The 25756-nt window shown below is 35.6% G+C and overlaps 1 protein-coding gene across 1 annotated transcript in view; it reads right to left on the reverse strand.

The window, feature by feature from the left end:
- The window catches only part of ZFHX4 (zinc finger homeobox 4), a 177710-nt gene that overhangs the window by 27102 nt on the left and 124852 nt on the right, over nucleotides 1–25756 (reverse strand). Inside the window, exon 5 of the mRNA XM_054595244.1 lies at nucleotides 2565–2633. Within this exon, the coding sequence (XP_054451219.1) occupies nucleotides 2565–2633 (69 nt within the window). The remainder of the gene's footprint in view (nucleotides 1–2564; nucleotides 2634–25756) is intronic.

The following is a 25756-nucleotide window of genomic DNA, read 5'->3' on the forward strand; positions in this document are numbered from 1 at the left end:
TAAAGAAAAAAAATTTATATCATCAGAATCATCTGAAGGACCTGTTAGAAATCAGATTGCTGGGCTCCACCCCTGGAGTTTCTGATTCAGTAGGTTTAGAGGGAAGCCTATGAATTTACCTCTGTGTTCCCAGGTGAAGATTACGCTCCTGTTCCAAGGACCACATTTCATGAACCACTGTTCTAGAAACGTGTGAATCTTATTAATGCCCCCTTTCTATATATACCATTATATTTCCCTGTCTTATCTAGGACAATTTCTTTCTACTATATAACTGTTTTTTCCTTCAAGTCTACCTTGGGAATTACCAATTTTATCATTTGTAAAAATGAAATTAATAATGCTTACCTCATAGGTTTGTTATAGGATAATGCACAAAAATTTGTCAACACAGAGCCAAATATTTTAAAATGTTAGCTGTATTATTACTACTACTATTAATTATTTCTTCTCTGAAAAGTGTTCCCTGAGTCTTGAACTGGGGTTAATATTTCTGAATAAGATTGTCTTCTTTTGCTCTGGCTGATGTGGCTCAGTGGATTGAGCACCAGTCTGCAAACCAAAGGGTTGCTGGTTTGATTCCCAGTGCAGGGCACATGCCTGGGTTGCAGGCCAGGTCCCTGATAGTGGGTGCATGAGATGCAACCACACATTGATGTTTCTCTCCCTCTTTCTCCCTTCCCCTCTCTAAAAATAAATAAATAAAATAAAATGTGAAAAAAAATTTTCTTCTTTTTTCTGTATATAGATCTCAAACAACTCACCATAGTATGTGGAAATTATCCATGAACTGCTTATTTTCCCTAATAGCTGCACATTTACTGAAAATAGTGATTATCTATTTCTCCTTATGCCAAAGCCCCTGGAAAAGTGCCTAGAATATAGTGGGCAGGCAATACAGGTTAGTTGAAACACTAAATTGAATTTAGGAAGCAAAATTAAGAGAGGAAAAGGAGGCATCCAGACTCTATGCCATTCATCTATTCCCTTTCAATAAAACTTAAAAAGGAGTATTGTTTGTTTGGTTTGGTTTCAGTCTGCTTTGGGAGTCTTTGCATTTTCTCTTTCTACTAAATCACATTCATTATTCAACTTTTCCAGTCTGGCTTCACACCAATTGTTCTACTCAAAACCACCAATGATCTCCATGCTGTGAAATTCAATGTCACATCTGGGTCTGCTCAACAGATGTTATCACACCCTCCTCCCAGGGACCACACTTGACAATCCCTGCTCTAGCACCACATTACCTCTTTTACTTCCTTAATCACATTTACTGAAATCTGAAAATAACTTACTTATTTTTACAGAAATATTGTCAAAAATATTATTCATGACTTATGCCCAGCAGTCCCTGGCACTAATATTTTGAGTAAAGATGATGGCTCCTAGTTTTCTTACTTGTGGTGACTAGGTCTATGGCATTGAAGTCATCAATTGAAATGGAAGAAAAGAGAAGAAATAGTTTCATAGAAAAGAGAAGTTCAATTTGATATTTATTATATTTGACTTCCCTGTAGAACATCTCCATGGAAATACCCAGAAGGCATGGGAGCATCTAAATACAAAGCTTCAGAGGACTGAGGTGAAGATGGACATTTTGTAAACAAAAACAATAAAAAATGTGTTGTCAGGGAGTGTACCTTTATCGTTTGGCATTTTTTTTGTCCTAGTTTGGATTTAGCCCTATTATTTCCAATCAGGTCATTAAAGAAATCTTTTGATTGGTTTGAGGTAGGGAAGGCAAATTGGGCTTGTGCTATTTTATCTTAAATATGCTCTCTAGGGAAAAATAACATATACAATAAAAATGTTTTCATGAGACATGTATAGGTGAAGGTAAATTTTGAATGATTTTTTAAGAGGGAAATCCTGAATTTATATTGGAGGAATGTTTTCACTTTCCTCCAAACTTTTTTTTTAAGGGTTTCAATACCCCATTATGAATGTGAAGGACTTTATAATCATTTTTTTGTTCTATATAATACATTATTATTCTAATGTATAAATCTGGGAACTGGGATCATGTTTATATAGCAGAAATAAATGAGGTGTGTTGTAGCAACATGGGTGAGTTTCCTCTTAAATTATCTGAATATAATGCAGTTAACAAGGCATGGCTGCCATTTCTTAACATACACATATATATACAAAGCACCAGGACTAGTAAATGTGTTGACATGGCTACACAAAATCCAATCAACCATTTAATTACCAAAAACAACTGCACCAACCAGGTTGTTTTAATTGTGTAAAAATAATATCTGGCCTACTGGCTTCTATTTTGTATAAAACTGACCACTTCGATGAAACTTCATAGTGTATAAATGCAGATGTGAGAAATTATCCAGCAGATGTTACTTATTCTTTAAGAAGTCACTTTACATATAGGTCCAAATATATAAATATATTTGCTTTTGCTGTTAACTTATTTGTATAAGGGATGTGATCAGATCCAATTGGAGCAGTTTCAGAGATCTATTTGTTAAATAAATTATGAGACTAAGAACTGTAACTCACTTAGGAACGAGAGACATGATTTTGAGAAGGAAGATACCAGTTACCTGAGGTTGCTCTTAGCTGCTGCTCCGTCAGGTCATCCTCACAGGTCCTGGCTCCCACAGAGGCAGATTCTGCAGAGAACATCAGAGAGAGAGGTAATCAGCTCTGCAGTCATAGCCAATACCACAGGAACCCAAATTTGGCTTTCAATGAGATAAGCATCTGATGGAGCTCCGGGTAGCCTCGAGTACACCTTACAACCTGGTAAGCAATGGTTAGCAAGATGAATCCACACAGGGCTGAGCTTAAACTGAATTCTCAGTGATCAGCAGCACACAACAAACACAACAATATAGATCAAATATGGAAGCAGGAAAGGCTCATTCTTATTTTTACCTACCGGATATCTGGCCATGCCTACATTATAGTGTTATGTGTTACAATGACAATGACAAACTACATAAATTGTGAGCATGCTTTTACTTCTTTGTCAAAGTAGCAAAAAAGAAAAAAAAATTTCAAGATATGATAGCTGATGTGAGCCCAAAAAGAAGCACTTATGAAAACCTGAAGAATATTTCCAAGTCATCAATAAACCCACATCTTTAATATTTTTCTGAGTTCCACAGTCAAGCGCCACCAAAAGTGTGGCTTGCTAAACTCAACCAGAAACAATACAAATCATTATTTTCATCCAATTCCATGACTCCTTTGCATTCCTTATTGTAGGAAAATCTAGAAAAAACAACTAGACCTGAGAAATCACCTTCAATACCTCATTCTTTCTCCACTGAGTCATCACATGCTATTGGTTCCATTTTACAATGTTCTCTGTCTTGTGTGTTTCTTTATTCCTCTATCATCTTCTCATTCCTCAAAATTTCATAGCCTCCATAGCAATCTCCTTGCCTCAAATACTTGCCTTTCCAATGTAATCTCTCATAAAATCTTTTGAAAAATATATTTTTCAAAAATACAGATTGCATGAGTACCAATCATGGCTCTTCCACTTTCTATGTATGGAACCCTAGTAAGGCTTAATTTCCTCATTTGTGAAATGCAGCTATAATTGTAGAAATAATCAGCAATGCAAAAGAAAATAATACAAATGTGATTTGGTCCTCCAAGTGGGAAAAAGCCAAATCTTATTGAGAGATTTAAAAGGTAGTCACACAATTCTTACACTGACAGAGAGACTCATGTTTATCTAATATTTCTAGGCAATGGCATCTCTGGTTGATTCTGAAGGCTTTAATTAAGGAAATAATTAACCTTGAAAATAGAAGTGCAACTAAGGCACTATTATTGCATTTACTAATTGTTTTTTCTGCTATGCACAACATATTTGGCCTTTGGTGGTAATCTGTTTAAAAATAAATATAATCATAATAAACACTCGGTGCTTTCCTACCACCAACAACAAAAATTTATTTTCATGTAACATCGTCTTACATTTGTCTTGAAAGGATGAATTTCTTTTCAGTTCTTGCTTATAAGTCCAGCAATAACTTACAAATAGATCACACTATTGATGTCCATCCAATATGTCACTTAAGAAGCTCACTTTCTTCCTTGTGTTCTCTTGTGTCTTTATCTTTTGATCAATGTTGTCCTTGTTATTTTTTAAATTTTTAAATTTCTTTTTGTTTTCTCATGTTAAACCCTGATTCTGCCCCCAAAACCAAAAGCAAGTGTTACCTCCTCCCTGTTCCCATAGCAATTAACTTATATGTATTTGACAGGCATTGGTGTCTATTTTTGTTATAATTGAAAAAGCTTTGAATTTAGAGTCTTAAAGTTCTGAGATGCTTTATAAAATTATCATCTTGAGATTCAATTGTTTCAAGATATAGGATATACATATTTCAGCACTTATCATGATGCATTGAGGTAGCAGTTTACATGATCCATGAATAGCACCCCAATTATTTGTGAGTTCCTCTAAATTTTTCATCTTCATAGATTCTCAGCTAAAGACAGAGTGAGGCATCCCAAAGTCACCTAGGACACTTTTATTTAGAGTGCTAATCTATACCCTGTATCCTGAAACAGAGGAATACCAAAAGAACAGTGATTCCTGTAACATATATATGAATATGTGTGTAAAACCATTTCTTTCTACCTTTTCCAGCAAAAATAAACAATTTATCAAAGAACTCTTACTGTCACACACACACACACCATCAGTGTATTAAATAGACTTGTCCAAATAGGACATCAGTGGTGCTTCACTGAGCTGTACCAAATGACTGCCATCTTTAAAGATACATGGAAATAAAAATAAAATAATGACAACTTATTAGCTTTGTATCTCTGCTAGGTACTGTGATAGCTATTCGTATAAAACTGTCATGTATTCTTCACAATGAAATCATGAGGCATTTATTAATCCTTACTTTACCAATCAGGAGACTGGGGCTCAGAGGGTTTAAGGTAAATCATTCTGCCTGTGAGTCTCCAAGCGTGACCCTGACAGAGTTTGGAATGAAACCCAGGTGACCTGGCACAAAAGTCCGTGTGAAATTTTGGGTGTGTCCTGTTACAATAACACAATATTTAGGGGCTTATAAAGGTTTTCTGTCTTAGTGAAATCCAGAAACCAAGTGGGAAATAAAACAAAGCAACTGCTCACTAGTCTTGTGAAAATTCTGATATTTCATAAAATATGTATATTCTTTGAATATAAAATATAACCAAATAATCGTTTGTTGCCAAATGGAAATCACTTATTTGAGAGTGATTTAAGAAAATGTACAAAATGTCAAAACCAGAAACTGTTATTTAACCTCATAAATTAGGTCACATGGCACTTGGATTCTGCTCCAATGAGAATGACTTGTGCAAGCAATTTCATAAATGAATTTCATTGAGTATGCCACCGAATTTTTTTTAGATTCTCACCAGTGTTGCTTCTTGTATATAAATGATAAAATATTTTAATAAAGGGGCTTTAGCTTATCAAACAAACTGGTATAACCTACACTTCTCTGCCAATGTAAAATGAATTGTGTGAAACCTAGCAATGACACATAGGATCTTTCAATATTTCACCCTCATAATTGCTCTGTAATAACAAATCTGACTACTATTAACATGCTCTGTCCCTTTGGCTGGTTACTTAATTATATGATTATTTTGCGTTCTCTAGCACCTGACCTTTCAGGTTTAATACTATTAAAAATAATACCACTGACAATTTATACTGTATTCTACTCTATTCTGTCAATTTGGTGATGATCACAAATTTGAAAATGGTACCAAATTACTCTCTATTTGTGAACACAACGTGTGTCGCATCTTTCTGTGGAAGAGTGTATCGCTCACCAGGAACGCCACCACCACCACCGTTTTACAGAGTGCTTGCTCTGTGCCAGGTATGACGGATGCCATTCATTTGCATTAAGCCACCCCAAGCAACTGGGGGAGATATGATCTGAACCCACATAGCTTTATTTCAGGGATAATTCTCTTAGCCACAATGACATACTGAGCCATACATTTAAAATCCTAAAAGTTGCTTTCCTCTTAATTCCGCAATTATTTCTCATTTCATTTTTTTCATCTCATTGGCTTGAATTCTGCTAACCCCTTATTCCCTTAGCCTAATTCAAATGGTTCCTTCTCCCAAGACAATGCTTAAAAACCACGCTTTGGGAGTTCCTCTTCCCTCTAATTGGTGAGAATGGGAGGTCTCACAGCTCTCTCTCATTTCCTTGCACTGAGACATTCCCCATGAACTCTCCATCTCATTTCTCCTTCTCACCTTTCCCTTCCCTTATGTGAGTAATATTTATTCTGGTAAGTAAACTGATAACTTTCAGGCATCTAATCTTAGTTCAAAAATCAAGCTCTCATTTTCCAAATCTCTTTTTTTTCCCTACTACATAGAATAATATTTTTTTATAACTATAAGTATTAAAAACCTGACGGTCAGGGAAAGATCTGGAATTTTTATATTATAAAACAGTCTAGATACATAACAGAATTCTAAGTTTAAGGTTTTTTGTTGTGTTTTGGGAATAAATGTAATCTAATATGCACCTGATGATTGCAATGGCCATGTGCTTTTTATATTCTTATCAGCAAAATTTGGGAAGCATTTGGCATCAGTTCAGTAGAAAATGGAATTTTTAAAACAATGGGTGAATATTTAAGCTGCCAAGTATTGTACTAGGACAGTATTTGCCTACAAAAGTTCCACATCCCGCCCCCTTCCACTTGTATTTGTTTAATACATTAAACAATAAGGTGTATCATTTCTTTTAGCAAAATGTTTGACACATAAAATAAAATAGATATAGCCAAACAGAATAAATATTAAGCCAAATAGCCTAAAGTGATTAAAAAGAAAGAAAAACATTTTCTGTATCCTGTATCCCAGGTAACATTCTTAGTTCCGCTTCACTTTGATCCATTTTAAAAAATGACCCCAATTCTTACTTTTTAATTAGAGAATAAGATGAAATTCTAAGAGTTCACAAGTTTCAACAATGCTTCTGGGTCTTCCTCATTTCCCTTTTGATGTCCCTCCTACCTCTAACACAGCTTTGTGACTCATTGTAAAAGGGTGTTTCACAAACTCTGTGAATACAAAAAAGAAGATATCTGCAGCTCCTTCAGAATCATGAGTGAACATTTGTTGGAAACCTGTTAGGTGCTAAACATGTAAACATGTATTTCATTACTCAATCCTTGCAGTAAATCTATAACAGAAAAACCATTGCTTTTATAGAAGAGATGAGATATAAAAAGTCAGTAATTCTTTTCCAAAGGCACAGAGCAGCGGAGGAAGGATTTGGACTGAGCCTGTCTTGCCCCAAAGCTCTGTACTATCCTCTAAACAATGCTGCCTCCAGGCAGCCCCTGGGACTCCTAGATTCGGAAATCTAAAATCTTTGAATTTCCTACCTCCTACAAAAAAACCAGCTCAAACTCCTTCAAAGCAAATCTATCACAAGATCAATATTTAAAAGAACACATCAAATTCAGCATGTATTACCATCTTGGTAATTTACATTTTAATAAAGACCTCTGAACTGGCTTGTGTTCTGCAAAAGCAAAGCCTGTTTTCAGATATGGCAAGTTTACAATTAAAAATGGTTTCAAGTGGTCTTCTCCATCCTTTTCCTATGAGGTTACAAAGAGTGCTCTTCTGAAAAGCTGAGCAACTCAGCATGCTACCAAATGGTTTTGAGTAACCAAGCAACTACATCTTTGTGAATCTGCCGTGCCTTCTCTTAAATTATTTGTCCTAGGCAGCAAGAGACTAAAGTGCAGTAGATGCTCCAGTATCAATTATCTGAAATGGGTAGGATTTGTAATTTTTTATTTTCTGTATTTAAAATAAAATCCAGAAAGTAAAAATTACAAATTTTGCCCTGTCTTGTTTGGTTTTGCCTAGAAGTTAGTTTTATATGGTAAGGGAAGAGTTATCTCATGGGGCCAGGAATATCTGATCCTTTCGTTATACTTTTTGAATCATCTATGAACTCAGTGTAATGGGACCACAAAAGAATTGCTTCTCATATGAATTAGTTTCAATAAATTACTCATACATCTTCTTAATATCTCATATTTTATGGTGTTCTTACAGAAATGGTTTTTCTTAAATTTGCTAATTCCTCACATTTCTCCTTGTAAGTTTCTGTTTTATTTCTGATAGTTTTGAAATTGAAAGACCGAACTTCTATTATCATAGCTTAGGAATAATATCATGTTCACATCTATCAACCCAGTTATCGAGACTTCAGTTCTTAAGGGAATTGTCACACACTCTCTCTCTATTCTCTACATAGATGGGTATTAGAATATTATGCTAAGTGAAATAAGTAAGATGGAAAAGGACAGAGATCGTATGATTTCACTCATATGTGGGATCTAAAACAAAAAGCAACAAATGAACAAACAAAAACGAGAAAACAAACTCATAGACACAGACAATAGCATGGTGGTCACCAAAGGGGAAAGTGGGTCGGGGGAGGATGAAGATGGTAAACAGGGTCAAATATACAGAGACAGAAGGAAACCATACTTTGGGTGGTGAACATATGAAAGAGTATACAGATGTGTTATTACAAAGTTGTACCTCTGAAATTTATATAATATCATTAACCAATATTACCCCAATAAAATTAATTTTTAAAATGTCTAAAATGATCTTCATGTTTTAGCATGTTGTGTTAGCCTTTCTAGTCTGCTCATCCAACACAGGAAGCACCTCTGTCCACATGCAACTCCCTCCCCCACCCAACAACAGCTTTTGTTCAGGTGAGCATGGGATCTTTATACCCTGTTTTCTATTTCACAGACAGTTTTTAATCCATGAAAATTTCCACCTTCTTCTCCCCAGTGTGTGAATAGCCTCATTTAGCTCATACTTCTTTTAAAGTTATTTTAAAAATAATTTTTTAAAGATTTTATTTATTAATTTTTAGACAGAGGGGAAAGGAGGAAGAAAGAGAGGGAGAGAAACATCAGTGTATGGTTGCCTCTCGTGCACCCTCTACTGGGGACTTGGCCCACAACCCAGGTATGTGCCCCGACTGGGAGTCAAAGTGGCAACCCTTTGGTTCTCAGGCCAGCACTCAAACCACTGAGCCACACCAACCAGGGCTAAAGTTATTCTTTATATAAGAAGAAAATAATGTTTATCCAGTAATGTGTCTTTATCACTATTCCTTTAACTTTTTCAAAGGCGTCTTACAAGGATTAACTTACCCTCAGGGTAGTTGCATTTCTTTGTTTCAATGTTACTTGGTTTTTAGAAGCCTCTACACCTGCTTTTACAGTTTCACTGGGAAGAAAGACCTCTGCTAAAACAGTTTTTTGTTTTTTTGTTTTGTTTTGGTTTGGTTTTTTACTTACTACAACAATAAGAGAGTTGAATCAGGTTCATAATTTTAAAAATGTGTCCTGTGATGTGTAATGATTTCACAATTCCCATGATTTATTTCCATCACATTCTGTGAATTAGTTGGGCATACTTCTTTGGAATCATTATCCATGAAACCATTGCTCACTCTTGCTGTGGAGAACCAAAGCAGGAGACTGTGTGTTAAAATAAGTCAATTTTTAACTAGTTGAGATTCATTCCTTTCACTTAAAATTTTGAGCAAACAGAGAGAAAAGGTGAGTCATCGGTGACACAAAATTGCTCACTTCTGCTATAGTTATTTGGCCCTTAGAAAGCCTGCTTTGCTCTAAAACTATTTCCTTAGGAGAGTATTGACTACTCTTATGCATATGCTTGTGCTGAGATAAAGGGGGAGGCTATTTACTTAAGAATCAAATATGCTAGGGCTCCAATCCCACCTCTACCATTCTCTAGCTATTTGATGGAGCAAGTTAATTAGCCCCCATGAAGTTCAGGATCTTGTATGCGAAAATGGGGGGGGGGAAGCAAACCCCAATTTCAAAGAACAATATAATTAATGAATATAAAGCATCTGGCACTGAATAAGTAGTAATTGTGCTCATGTGATTTTTCTGTGGCTTTGGCCTATCCTGCTGAATACAAGTTATTAAAAAAAAAGATATTTTGACCTTTTAGATTATATTTATATGTAATGTGTGCCCTGTGCATCAGTTAAGTTAGTATTTTAAGCCTTTAAAAGATCACTATTATTTGCATGAATATTTTGGAAATAGCAAATGTTAACGAAACTAAACATTGGTTTCCTAAGCAATTTGACAGTTGCTTTTTTAGGTCTCAAGCAAATTTTACACAAGCTGCAACAAAACAGTTACATGAACCAAGTTTTAAAAACTGTTCAGTCCACACTGGTTTGTGGCCATTTACAAAAGTTACAGTGAAGAAGATGAGCTCTGAGGATAGGCAGTGAGAGACAACGCCAGTTTTCTCTTGCAAGAGAGGGATCCTCCCCCTTCCCACTCCAAGCCTCCACCATCAGCCTCCATTAAGAGAAAACTTAACGAGAAGTCACAATCTCAGAATGGGCAGGGCTGCATATGTGGCAATCGCCGAAACTCGGAAAATCTCCATTTATACACAAACACTGGATTTGAGTCATTTTCTAGATTATTCCTTACATGCCGGCATCTGAATCATGGGCCCTACCGAACACATCATCACTTGTTTTCTGTGTACCGAACACAGAAAACACTTGTTTTTTTCTCCACAGCAATTCAGTGAAGCAAGGACATATTTTAGAGCTTTCACAAAGACAAGTCAAATGGGAAATGTATGACATAGGAATTAAAACTCTGGCTTCAATAAGCATAAATTTAAACAGAGCTCTTAACATCTTGGCTCCAGTCTTCTCATCTGCAAAGTGGGGATAAAATGATGTTTCATTTGTCACATCAAGTCACTGTAAGGATGAACTGTAAGTTGTTATCACCACCTCCACCTGACCATACACAACAAGGAAATAAATTTTGCAGGACACTTTCTAAAAATTTAAAGTCTTAAATATGCTGACATGAAATGCACCACTACTACTTATAATAAACTATTCTATACAGTTATATATATGTGGGGGAAATTATTGCTTCCCATGTGCAGGCTTATTTATTTTGTGAATTATATATGGCCGTAAAAGAAAATCCTCAGATGACTAAATCGATTCTTTTTATCAACACTATAATTGTTGAAATAAATTTACCATTAATCTAAGACGCAGAAAAGTTTCCTAAATTATTATGTAAATAATCCTTGGATTTTTCACTATTTGGAGTTTTCCACCTTTCACCACTTTAGGAAAGGTCAAATTTATATAGTCATATACCCCAAATTGCACTTATGAGAATTGACCTAGGCAATGATGGATACAAACATAAGTGAAATAAATCTGGAGAGGGAAAGTCAGTGAAAGTATGCTTAATCCTAGAAAAGGAAGATTAGAAAGGCTAGGTTGGAGCCAAGAGTGAAAAATGTACTGTTGGAACCTGCTATGAATTTTCAAGACAATACTTATGCATACCCATGAAATGTTTATTTAATAAATCATTCATTAATGAGCAAACAGATTGATGAGATTTGGCACATTGCTTTCTTTGGACTATATTAGAAGCAGAAAAAAATTGTTTCTGAGACACAGCCAATTTTTCTTTTCCTTTGCCTGAATGCAAGAACTGGGAAAGGACCCCTTGATTCTGGCAAAGTGGAAGGTTTTAGCAGGGGATGCCATGGTCACATCTGTATCTTTGGGATGCTGTGCAGAAGATGGAATAGAGGAGGAGCCTTGTTATAAAAAAAGAAAAGAAGCAAAGTGAAATATTCATTGTATTTCAGTCTGTTACTATCTAGAAGAAATCCTGGATAAAGAATAGTGATTCCACTGGAGAGAAAAAGGAATGTCAAAAGCCAAGATTGGGGTGAGAGAAAAGATGATGAGCTCAAGTTTGGACATGAATTAGAGCACAGCTGTTCAGTAAACATTTAAATTTATGGAACTGGATCTTGGAAGAGAAGTCTGAGTTGAAAATATTTGGAAGCAGTAATAACTAATACTTGTGAGTAAATGACACTTCTCCGGAAGAACACATAGAGGGCGGAAGATGAGGGCTGAGGACAGAACTCTGGGGAAGGAAAATTAAGAAGTGGTTCTAAAGATTATTGAGAGATGATAAAAGATAATAACAGAGAACAAGAAGTAGGCACAGGATCCTGGAAGGATTGGTAAAACAGTGGGCAAAGGAAAATAACTTTTCCAGAAGTTTGAGGCACCAGTGTAAAACTATACAGAGAAGTCAAGTAAAATAAGGCACTGGTGATATTGTGGGAGATGATGGTGGCTTGGACCAAAGAGGCAGTAGAGAAAGTGCTGTGTATTTAAAGGAGGAATAGATAGGACTTTACAATGGGTTTCATAAGGAAAATGAGAAAACAAGAAGAATAAAAAAAATGATTCCAATGTTTTTGTGCCCAAGAAATTAGAAAAATGGAGATGATATTTATTGAAATGAGGATAAATACAAGAGAAGGAGGTTTGGAATCCACACTTTGGAACATATATCCAAGATGTCAAATAGGCACACATGGGGTGGGGGCAGAGAGGGAGAGAAGGGAAGGAAGGAAGGGAGGCAGAGAGTCAGGGAGGGAGGGAGGGAGAGAGGAAGCCAACATACAGATGGCAGTGTAAGTCCTTGAGATGAGACTAATATCACTTAAGAGAATGAAGGTCCATGACTGAACCTAGGAGACACTACTACACAGGGGCATACCAAAGTAGGGGCACACCGTGAGCAGCCCACTCCAGCAAGGAGAAGTATTTTATCATTGACATTGTTATAGAATTGCCAGTGCATGATAAAAATAATAATTAAACAGTCTAACTTGTAGTCAATTTTATTATCCTTTTTAAATTCTCTGTAGGGAATGCTCTCTCTTTATTGCCTGCACTAGAGGGAACACTCCCTCTGTTCTCTTCCCAAATATGAAGAACCAGTGAGGATTGCACAGGAACAGTCAGTGAAGTAGGAGAAGGTCAAGAGAGAATTGGGTGTGGAAAGCCTAGTGAAAGAGACGTTTCAGAAAGAACGAGTCAACATGTTGAAAGCTGCCGTTTGGTCTAGTCAGATGAGGACTAAGAATTGGTTATTAAATTTGCCAGGTACTCAGATACTCAGAGTCCTCAACTGGAGCTTCTTTTGTGGGAATGGTGGGGGCAAACCCTCCTTGAATGTGAAGAAAAGAGAGAATGAAAATGAAGGAGAGATGTCAAGTGTAGACAATTATCTGGTGAGTTTTGCTGTAAAAAGGATCATAAAAATACAGTAGTGTGTGGAGGTGGATGTAGGTAACATCACAGGAGAGTTTATAAGTGGGGCAACGGAGAGGATGTTGGAATGACGATGGCAATGAACTAGTGGTGAGAGAAAAATTAATGATGCACAAGAGAGAAAGGCCATGACCAATGACAGAGGATAGGTATGGGTGTGGATTTTCAAAGAGTAGTGGAAATGGGGATGGAAGTCAAATTATCACAGAAGAAGCCAACAGAAGTCAGTTTAGGCCTTACCAACCTCACAGAAGTTGGAGATGAACAGGATCATGAGAAAAATTGGAGACGCAAGTCTGATAAGTACAAAGTACAGAAGAGAATGAAGAGGGGCCAAAATGAGGGAGAATGATGTAAAACAGGGACTAGGAAAGAGGGTGAGAGAACAGGACCCATTTGGTTTTAGTACATAAAAATATTCCTATTGTCTTTGTGATACACAATGACAGAAATCAGATTTGCTGAGGAATGACTTGACTACCATCCTATCTAGCTAGGAGTCAAGATCACAGCTTTTTCACTGTAGGTATTATGGAGGTCATATAAGCAATAAAGTTACATCAACAAAAATGAAAAACCTTGCAGAACACAAACTGTTCCCTACTAAATTCTTCATTTAAGTTTTATGGCAATACTATCCCATTGTACTTTTAGCAACATTTCTAAATTTGGTCACAAACTTACATATAATGTACATAGCACATGAATTTTAACATTTTGGTAAAAGATGATGAAAAGGTCTCAAAAATGTGGTGATTTGGGCCATTTGTTGTCATGACTCATACTCGTAGAAGATGAAATCATGTTGTCATAAACATCTTATGATTAAAACAAACAAAATATAATTCTGTAAAAAAAAACATATTGCTATTCTAAAATACAAAATAATAGCAAATAGAAGGAAAAACTGATCTTTATTAAGTGTGGACAATTCACAAATGATGACCAGAAATCAAATATAAAAACGCACACAATAAGCAAAAAGGCAGAAATATGATCACCTTTAAGAAAATAAAAAGTATGTTGTTGGGGGGCTAGGAGGAAAATATAGTGGCACGGAATCTCGTGGTAAAGAAAATGAATAGTGAAAAGTAAGTGATTTTTTTTTATCTCACTTCTACAAGCTATAAATAAAAACATCTCTAACTTGGTAATTTGAACCTACTGCAGAAATCTCTTTTTGAGTGTTTTTAAAAACACTTATATTATTAAGGATGTAGGAAGAAAAGACATATATATTTGATCCAATAAAATATGTAATATCAGAAAAATTATATATTTATGTGGCTAACTTTTATCATCTGTCCCATTCATTGTAAATCCTGTTACCCTGGTCCTCACATCTGTCCTCAAAAGGCAACAGCTAATGAATTGCCCCAAATAGTTTACTCTAGAACTCTATTTCCAGAGTAAAGAAAACTGACTTTTAATTCACAGAAGTTACCTGGAAATGTGCAGAGCTGCATTTGGTATTTGCAGCTACACAATGAATTGCTGAGAAGTATCTCTCTGTATTCACAAAATTAGAATGTAAGCAGGTGAGACGAAATAGAATCAATTTCATTTGTTACGTTTCTGCGCCCTGCCTCCGCTGCCTGTCCCCTAAAGTGTTGCTGGGTATTTGTGGACCAGAGTTGGGCACTCTGTCTTCCTTCCTTTGCCAAATGCACACAGGCAATACTATCTTGTCCTGAAAATAGTAAAATGAAACTCACCTAATTGACCTCCAACAAAATGTCACCTATCAAGATTGTTTCACCTCACCTGTGAGCAGTTCAGCTCATGACCTAGTTCTAGGTTAGTTTTCATTCATGTATTCAAAGAGTACTTACTGAATACTTAACTTACTAAATATGCAAGGCAACTCTGATAGTCACATTATGAAAATACGATAGAACAGCTTAGAGATATTTCAGTTTAATCAATGTTTTTCACTTAGAAAGATACAAAAATATTCTGGACTTACATTGTTCTACATTCCATAAAATATTCTCTCTACACTTACTCAGCACAAATGGTATTAACAGGCTAACGTAAATATAAGCTCTGAATGTTAAAAAGAAAACAGAGTCCCTAATGTTGTTTTATTAAAACTACAAAAGCCTCTTTAAAAATTGTGAGGAAAAATGACTACTTTTTCTAGTTCAAAAAAAAGGAAAACATTATGAAAGCATTACTTCCTCTGCCTGCTAGTCATTTGAAGCACTGTGTCTGAAAGGGGAAAAGTCATGGCCCCCTACCAGAGCCTATGCATCCCACCTCCCCCGGCCTGCTTAGCTGAGTTGTGACAGTCAGCAAACTTCAGAACTTTAGCAGAATACTTGACTCCTTCCTTGTTTATATTCAGTCATTCACTTTGTTTGGTGGACTTATTTTTAATGCTCTTTTCTATTTACTGAGAGTTCCCTTGGTGATGCCCCTTAAAGTAGCCACCACAGTGACTGGCTTTGAATGACTTTCTGCCTCCAGGTCCCACCATCATCATCCCTCTTACATATGGCTGCCCCATCATGTTTCCCAAACGCCTCTTTAGTGATGACATATTACACTCAAAAGCTTTGGTACCTTGCCATTTCTGTCTCATCAAATCTGAACTTCTTTGCTTAACTTTCAAAGTCTTCCATAGTCTAAATTATCTAATTTTTGTCTGCTCCCCTTCTCCTAAATGGCTCTCTGTTTAGTTTCTTGCTTCTCAACACAATATTATTTTTATTCATTCTTAAGTCTGAATCATATCATTTCCCCTCTTAACTCTAGGCCCATGACTAAATAAACAGATGCAGAGATAAACAAATAAAACTCAATTTCATATCTCAATTCTACTCATTTTTTATGTTCTAAGACCTGCACTAACCATAACAAGCCCCACAGATCCAATGTTCTTCTAAACAGTTATGAACTTGATGAAGTGCCCTAATATGTCATACTTTACCTGGCTTATTGTGTCAAGTACATTGAGTTTGTCTTCTAGGCAAATTTCTGAACTCCTGAGGGCAAAGGACTTTATTTCTTTTGTCTCTCACAAGCCCAGGCCACATGCAATACCCAGAGCTCTTGTCAATGGCCTCCTCAGCAATCATGGCAGCAATGGAGCAAAATCATCCAGTCTCTTTCTCTACTTTATTCTGACTCTGATTCCAATTAATTAATCAAGTATTTGTCACATTTGTTATTAGATATAAGTTTCTGATATTCTCTCTCAAAGGTAGAAAGAGCTTAAGGTCCTACTGAAATAGGCTAAACAGGGAGATATTTGTGGTATATGCCAGCTTTGCTTGCAATCTTTCTTTTCTTTCTCATATACCACTGTTAACACCTTGTAGAAATGACTCACTCTCCATTGTTTTCCTCTTTCTAGTCCCTTTTTGTGACTGCCTCGTAAATACAGAAGTTGTATGCAATTAATTCTTTGAAGTCCAAGCACATTCTTGCCTGAAACAAAAGCTCTTAAAAATGAAATAAGAGTATACAATTATTGTGAAATGGCCATAAAATCACCTCCCCACACTTCCCTTGAGAACCATGGTCAAGGAGGATGTGGCTGAGGGCTGAAATGGACTGTTAACTTGACTTTTAATTTTATGAACTATGATCGGTTGGACAAGAAAATATCTTCAAAGGGTCAATATCATTTCTGTAAATGGGAAGAAGACAGTGTGAAAAAACTGCTCTTAACAAGGCTTAAGGAAAAAAAAACTGAGCAAATATCAACAGTATTTCTCAATTTCTTTTTCTTTCCTTTAAAAGGGTTTTTCCTTTTTTTAAGTGAGGAAATTGCAGTTAAAAATTATTTTATAGCCCTTAAAATGAAAACATTTGCCTATTAAGCTCTAACGACTTACAATATTCTATCTGTAAAGCATCATTTGGCCCCCTGCTGTTTCATTTAACTTTAGCTGAACCTTTTTTTATTGCTTCCTAATCTACCCTAATTTGCCTAAATCCCTTATTTGCCATTTCTCAAACTGTTTGTTTACATCTCACTGGAAATGTGTAACAATAAAAAAGTGCTTTAAGGACTAGAAATAATGATCGATTTAGACACGTAATTTTACTTCATAGCATAAAGCCATTTAAATTAGCAGACCTTCACTAAGAGCCCATTAGATGACAAGGACCATATTTGACTAGAAGATAACTAAGATGAAAACAACCTTCGGTGCCTTCCAGAAGCTTGAGTCCGAAGGGGGAGAAGAAATAGAAACAACCACCACTACTCAGGAAGTGATACTATGCAGTAGGAGCCAAGTATTCTTGACATGAAACAACACCAACATAGAACAATTACCTCTGTGAGAGAAAGAAGCATTAATGCACAAAGTATCTTATTTTATGTCATGCCATTAAATTTTTTTCCTATTTCAGAGAAATATTTCATAGCAAATGATTAAAGACAATGATCAGCTTTTAAAATCTTCCATTCAACTCATGTAAAGAGTAGACAATGATAAAGATACCAAAGTGATGGGGACTTGAAATCAGAAGCTTGGGCTGTGCAGTGACTTAGCCATGTAACCCTGAGCAAGTCAGGAAACCTCTAAGGGCCTGGCTCATCAGCTCTCACCTGAGAGCCTGGACCCACGCTTTTAAGGATCCTTTTGGCTTCCCCATTAGCTGAACATCTACAATAACTTTGTCAATTTCCAAGTACTTGCTACAAAGGCTAAGAAAAAAACAACTTCATAAGACTGGACAATAATTCACCTTTACCTCAAATATGTTTTGTGTGTTTTTATTTTTACCACCCTCCCTTTTCACATTCCCTTTCCCATTATTGTTCTTTTGGTTCCTTTATATTTGCCTAAACCTTGATGCTTTTTCAAGTATAAAGGAGGGGGCAAAAGTAGGTTCACATGGAAAATAACATAATAATTAATAATGATACAAGAATAACTCTCTGTGTTTTGAGTACTTGCAACTATAAACCCACTTTTGCCCACCCTGTATTCACATTCATGACCTCCAGGGCTCTCAGTCGACTGCTAACCATACTTCGTGGGATGTTCGCTCACAGTTCCTGAGACATGCATTACTTTCTGATTCACTCTTATTTCTTATTACTGTACTTTATACTTACCTTGATGTTCTTCCTCTTTCCTTTCTTCTAAGAGGAACCAGTTACTTCATTTTCTAACCCCTCTCTACTCTCTTTCTCAGTTACCCATTTTTTAAAAATCACTGAAGTGGCTTTGTTTTGGCTGACTGTTTAAAGACTCCAGGAACAGGAGCAAAAAGTGAACCTGTATACTACTTCTCTCAAGTCGATTTAGGAAATTTGTTTTCTCAAGATGCTTTCTTCAAAAATATGAATGTGTCTGGGAGCTCTTAATTTAGCAGCTGCACTGGGGGAAAGGGAGTGTGCCTATAGCTCGGACACCTGAGAAACCCCCATCATACTGAGTGAGTGGTCAGAGTGATGAAGGGGCCTTTTCGGGGGGTGTGTTGGGGGCACGTGACACACACCACAGCATTAGGGAGCATGGCTCCATGTTCAGAAACAGGTAAGTTATGCATGACTCAAATTATGTGTTAACCAGTTTTCTTTCAGGGTTCTTACAGAACAGCATTTCATGCTGAGGAATATTAATAATTTAGTGAAAACTATATGGATAATTTCACAGGCAACTACAGGGGACATGGAGTACCCCAGTCCCAAGCTCCCAGGTTAATACACAGTATGCAAATGACCTCCTTAAGCTCTTCAGTGGGTGTTATGTAACTGAGAAATATCAGTCTATGGATTCCTTGTTATCACTTTAATGTACAACTTCTTCATTTGCCAGAAAACCAAGGGTTAACTTGTCTAATTAGGAGAAAAACACCTTTTGAGTTTTTTTTAAAAATAATTATTATCAAAGGCAATGTTAGAGAAAAATATAAATAAAGAACAAGTAAATCCTCAATCAAAATGTTCTAAAAATACTAATTCAAATAGAAAGTGAACCCCAAAAGAGCTGGACTTGTGCAGCAGAACGCTGAGCATTCAGCAGTCACTGACCTGTGCCACCTCTTTTCCCATGACTCTGTCACTTAGTCTGTGTAAGTAAAAGCAAATAAATAAATAAGGGTGAATGCCAAAGCATATGAACATGGTCACATAAAGACAAATTAGCTAATTATTAAGGTGAGAACGAAACAGATCTCCTCCTCAAAAGAAAGATTGATTGGATTTTCTACAATATAAAGTCTGAAACAAATTAACTTTTTAAAAACTGAAATCATCAAATGTTTTAGAATTATATGCTTACATATTAGCAAAAACTGCTACCCCTATCACCTAGAAGCAATAATGGACCTCTCCAAACACTTAGCCAAATCCTTAGATAGAACATGGTTTATTAAATATAGAATAAATTACAATAATTTACAAGTATCATCTAGAGCATTTAGATTACCAGGAGAACATCTGGTGTTTCTGTATTATGGCTAATATTAGGCATAACTTTGAGAATTTGAGTTCTAGACAAATAATATTTTCTGGGCAGCATTAAAATGACAGCATGTAAAGTAGCTTCATAAAATGCAATATGTATTCTACCAAAAGCAGAAAAGTTTTTGATTTGAAAACCAAACTTATAAATAAGGTAAGATTAAAGAATCCCACTTGGTTTTTAAGTGAAGTTGATTTTCAGACATCCTTTTTAATTTCCTAAGTCAATCACAAATTTTATCACCGAAATGCCTAAGAGAGGCATGAAAACACAGAGATGGTGATATTTTTTGGCCTACCAACTTGTGTAATGTTCTCTTTTTTTCTCTAATAAACTTCTAAATGTTCTAAATCAAGAAAAATTGCTACAAGATTTTGCTGAAGGAAAAAAAATGTTTTAGAAAAGTATGGTGAAATAAAAACATAGAATAGATTAAAGTTCATAGTATTATTTCAAATCACCTTGAGATGCCTAAGAAACAAGTCATAGTTCTCCCCCACCAGCCCCACCCTGCCACCAATGAATTAGGAAATCAAGACTTTTCATAACAAAACACAAAACCATACAAACAAACTTATTAGTAAACTTATTTTCAGAATTTTCACTTTTATGTGTATAGAATATTGATGGTGCCAAAGATCCTGAGAAGGGCCAAGTTTAAATTAAACTTTTAAAAATCATGACAGTAAATAATCCTTGCCCCACAGATACCAACTTTGCCTTATACATTCATAATAATATTTGTTATTTACAAATATGTCAATAAAACTTGGGTGGTTCTTGCCAAAATTAATCAGATTGAATGCCATCAAATTTTTTAAAAGCACAACACATCTTGTATGTAGTTGTAAATTACACTAAATGTCATATAGAGAAAAGCTCATTAGTTCAGACACTGTGGACCACTAATTTATTCATTTCCCTAAAATTTATTTGGATCCTAATAATATAACTCTTTCCTTTCTTTAACTCATTCAAGTTAAAAAAAAAAAAAAGAAGATAATGCTTAAAATATCATAGACCTCTTAAGGTAATATTTTATCTAAAATAAAATAAATATCTGACTATTTTACCTAATGAGAGTAAGAAGAAAAATACCAACATGCTTTTCCTCCAAAGCATACTGTGTTTCTTAAATTTGACTTAACATCACCTAATGCTACTTACTGTATGAAGGATTAAAAACATTCATTTATCAAACATTCTTAGACTGAAATCCAACAATAAAGAATCATGCCTGTTCTTCATTAGACAATATGAACTGAACTCAGAGTTCCCACTAAGGTTCATAGTGCACAACCAACTCATTACAAGCCCAAAAGTTTCAAGACTTCCACCCCAGGTATCACAGGCTGAAATTCCAGGCCTCTGTGTCATTCCTGGAAACATCTGCAACAGAATTGAACATTCTTGATAAATGAGATAAGTGAAAGCATTTACTTCATTAGATTTCTAAAGCATATTTATTAACTCGTACAGCAAATAAACTGAAAAGTTTTATACCAAAATGCAAGATGCAAGTATGCAAAAGGACTTACTGGTAATTTTCCTTTAGAAGTTGATGCCTTTGACATTGCTTACTCAGTGCAATTTTAAACATGATTCTGTTCACATTTGACTCAAATATAAGCTCAGGCTAAAAATAATAAACTCATAAAATTAAGCCTTTCTGTGACTTTAAAGTAATTGAAATATGTGCATTCTTAATATTAACTCTTTTTCCCTCTGGTCCTATGTTCTACAAAGAACCTGAAATACAGCATACAACAATGCATATCTATGTATACATATACCTAATGTAATATAGAGATGCATCTGATTCTATGTTTATGTGGATAATCTGTTTGGGTTTCTTTTCTGCCAAACCACGTCTGGAGCTTCCAGCGGGTCAATGACAGCATACACCTTTGGGTTATTATTTATGTACGGAAGGCCAAACCAAATGTCTGGGTGGGTCTCTAAAGACATAAAATCGGTAGTTTTTTTTTCCATCCACAGGACCAAATTACATTTAAATAAACTAACTCCTAGGGAAAGATTGGCTCCAACAGAAAATACCACACAACCACAGACACTGAAATTAAATCACAGTTGTAAGTTTAGAAGCCACCAACATATTGTTAAAAATAGTCTTCAGTACATCTTTGGGGACGCGTACACAGGCAGATAATGCACATTAGTAATGAGAAGAAACTTCTCTGTTCTTTCTATGAGATGCATCCTTCACTAAACTCTCATAATCTATAAAAATTTTCCATCTCTGACTAATCATAAAAATACCAGCGGACTCTCCGAGGATTCCTCTCCTCACAGAGGCAGAAAACCTATCATGTGAAGCTCCGTCTGGAAATAAATGAGTCCTTTTGGCTGGGACCTGCCGGTGTGAGAAAGTCCTCAGCTGTGAGATGAGGGTGAGGTTGTAGACTCTTGGTTAATTGAAAGGTTGCACTGAATGTAAATTATAGGACTGTTCCTCAGATATGCACTCCTTTAGCCAGGTGAAAGGCAAGCAGAGTGTGGTGCTCATTCAGAGAGGCCTGGTGGTAGCTTCCCGGGGAGGAGAGGAAGCCAGGTAGCCATGAACAATTGTTGCTGCCATCTCTGAAGGCTGGAGAGGGAGGAAGGAAATATTTTTATATAAAACTATATTAAATTTCCTTTTTAAAGTGCCTCTATGTGTTTTTCTTCCCAATTTATATGAAAAAGTATTAGTTTTAAAACTACAGCAGAACTGGCAGTAAATATCGCAGTAACAATTGTTCTTTCATTAAATATTTATTGAAATAAATTCCTGTGCTTTCTCATTTTTTCCTCTGGCTCCAATATTTATTTACAGCTGATTATTAACATCTGCCAGTATAACGGTTTCATCCATACAGAAGCCGAAGGGTACAAAAAGTCACACACACCCTTCTAACGTGACCTGTAGTTAGACAGAAAACAGTTTCCCAGTCACCGCTTGGCTTCCTGTCTGTGACCTCTGAAAAGCATTGGAGGCCAGGGTTAATGGCCTTTCCAATCTCTGTGATAAGAATTCATTTTGTTCTATTACCAGCAGTTATCTGAGGAGCCTGCTGCATCACTTCAGCAGGGTTCAATCAATGAGCGGACCTAATGAAGTAACCAGCTGTAGCTCTATTTCCCTGGCCAGCTCTATCAGACAAATAAGAGCTATCAGTCACATCTTAAGGCTGATCCCAGACGCAGCATGTTCACATGCTGCACTCGTATGCATATGAACTGATGATATACCACCATTTCCCTTAAATCTCTCCTTTTGATAGAGCTTCCCTAACCCTGAAAATAGAATGGGATGAATTCTGAGATGTTGTATAAAAAGGTCAATAATGCAAGATTAAAGTAGAGTAAATTTGCAGAGCAGTTGAGTTTATACTAACAGCAAAAAAGTAAAATTACAGAGCATTACAGCTCAGACTCCTGGCTCAGCTGTCGTCAAATATTTACACTTTAGGATGGCATTTTTCAATCTTTAAAAAGGGAGGGGGATAAAATATTATTTTTGTGTTTATCACTTTTATCAATATTATAAATTTAATGGCAGGACCTGAATTTTGGCTAAACCTTCAGAACCAAAATATAATTATGGTAGATTATTACTTTTTGGTCGAATAATCAGTCAGTGTTAACACCATAAGTTAACTTTGGGTCATTTTGTATTCGTTCATATCACTAAAATCACACAAAAACCTGTCAGTAAAACCTTATTTAAATTTTTAATTTTTAAATTATTGTCATTCTTCTCTAATTCAAAAAAGCATTTGTTAATAAATGCTATTTTCACATACATAGGTTGTAGGATGGAAAAATCAAAACCTTGCACCTTTGATTAGTGGCCTCATAAACATATCGGCCTGTTCTTAGGAGTCCTGTTCAAAAAGGAACTCTTTTGTGGAAAGGTACTGATTATGGCTCTACAATTTTTAGACTACTTCCCAGGCAAACATTCAATGGCTCATAGGAAGCTATGAAAAGAACATTCATATTTGCTGATACGATGAAAGCTACAAGTACCTTAGTTTACTTTATTAGGTTAATCAAGATGAATTCCATGTAATACAATTTGTATTCCTTTAACTTGGCTGTTCTCTTTGTCAATTTGAAAGGAAAAAAAATGCATGGCTATTTGCTGTTATGCTAAAAAGATGATGTCTAAGGGAAGCTACACAAATTAAAAGTACTCACTAGCTTTGTACTTGATAAGAATGTTCACATGGGCAAAAATATTTTATTTCATTAGGAGATGGTTTTTAGTCAAGCAATATCACTAATGTATTACGACATAAAAGTACAAAAGACTCCATGTCTAAATGTCTTACAATTTTTATGGGTATGATGAACGCTGCTTTCTTTTTCAAATTGCAATCATGGGGTTGTTCAAGGAATATGGTTCCTATAACTATATCAGATTATCATTTCATTTCAAACCTCTGGCGATGTAAATAAAAGATTAAGGTGCAGTAGCTAAAAGGCTAAATGTAACAGGAAAAAGAAAATTGTGGTATTTAGGGAAACAGGTGTGCTCTGTGTGTGTGTGTGTGTGTGTGTGTGTGTGTGTGTAAGATCCCTAGAGTTGTAATTAACTAGGTATGTGGTGTGAAAAAGACTGAAATATCTTTGCTGCATATGCAAACAGATAAGAATATGCCTAGCAGGCATTTTGGGAACATCTGTCAATTTTTTATAGAACATACTGATTGTGGGCTATTGATTGCATTTAAACAAAGTTGTTGCAAAAAAGAAATCAGCTAACAATTCGTGTAGAAAGGGCCAATCAATATTTAAATGACTCACTTTATTGATTTAAAATTAACTTTCAATTAAGAGATCCATAGGACTCTTAACTGCGACACTTATCCATTCAAGAGAAAATAAAGGTACATTTATCGATACACTTAAACAGCAGTGGCTGGTTTTCTATCGATTCAGTCATTTGCGCTCGGATTCGTTAGCGTCATCAGCCTTTAACTCGCTTACTAGGTCTTTGCAGAGTCCAACCCTGCAAGATGTAGGAATGCGCAAAACAACACAAAGAAAGGATAGACATTAAACAGAATTAAAAGATATAGGAAAAGGTAAGTCAACCTTACACTTCCTTTTGTTCTTTTTTTCCCTTTGCGTATTCAGGAAGGAAGACTGTAGAGATTATTGGGGTGATTATTAGAAAAAGAAGCCTTTTAAAGGACTGCTTTTTAAAGCAAGTGGTTTGGATACGGCACATTTTGTGTTGTGAAATGGTGTAAACGACAAATGTTTAAACAATTGACTAGTAAAAGCTTCATTGGCTTCTATTGACTAACAAGATCACTAACTTGCATATATTGGTTGTATTATAATCAATGGCAGCTAAAAACATAATTTATAGAATTTTAAAAAGACAATAACTATTTCCCATTGGAAATACTATTTATGTGTGTTTAAGGCCATATTTATCCCACAATATTGCAAGGGAACCAAACCAGGCTATGCTTTGTTATTTTGCTATTTGCTAGTTACTATATTTTAGAATTTATTTTTATCAGAGTTTTCATGAAAACAAAACTGATATAGAATATTAAATTATAATATAAAATGGGTAAATAAATTAAGGATGCAGAGATCAGAAAATTTATCTATTATTTTAAAATCATAACTATTCACCTATTTTTGGATCCTTATTGCCACTGAAGGGGAATTCCGGATGCAGAAAAGAGCATTGGCTATAAACCCTTTACTACAATTTCTAATAGTATATCAGGAAAACAAAACTGATCTCCATAGGGAATGGCATCTAACAGAGCTTGAGACTCCAACAGCCTTGACTGTAATATGTGTGGCAGTGTTATGCTTTTTCAGGAATTCAAAACGATAGGTGTTCTATTGGGTTTAAAGATGCCAATACCCCTGGACGACACTCCAATTCCTCCAGCCCACTGATTTTTCTCATATTCTTCACTGTGCAGAGCTATCTGTACCAAAAAAGGAGCTATCCCACACAGAAACACCTGATTACTTTATTGACATATAATTCCTGGTAAGAGAGACAAAACAGTTGATCTAATTCCACTTGTACAGAATCTATTT

This window comes from Pteronotus mesoamericanus, unplaced genomic scaffold (assembly GCF_021234165.1).
Source record: "Pteronotus mesoamericanus isolate MK-2021 breed Mesoamerican mustached bat unplaced genomic scaffold, CSHL_Meso_final scaffold_54, whole genome shotgun sequence".
Lineage (NCBI taxonomy): Eukaryota > Metazoa > Chordata > Mammalia > Chiroptera > Mormoopidae > Pteronotus > Pteronotus mesoamericanus.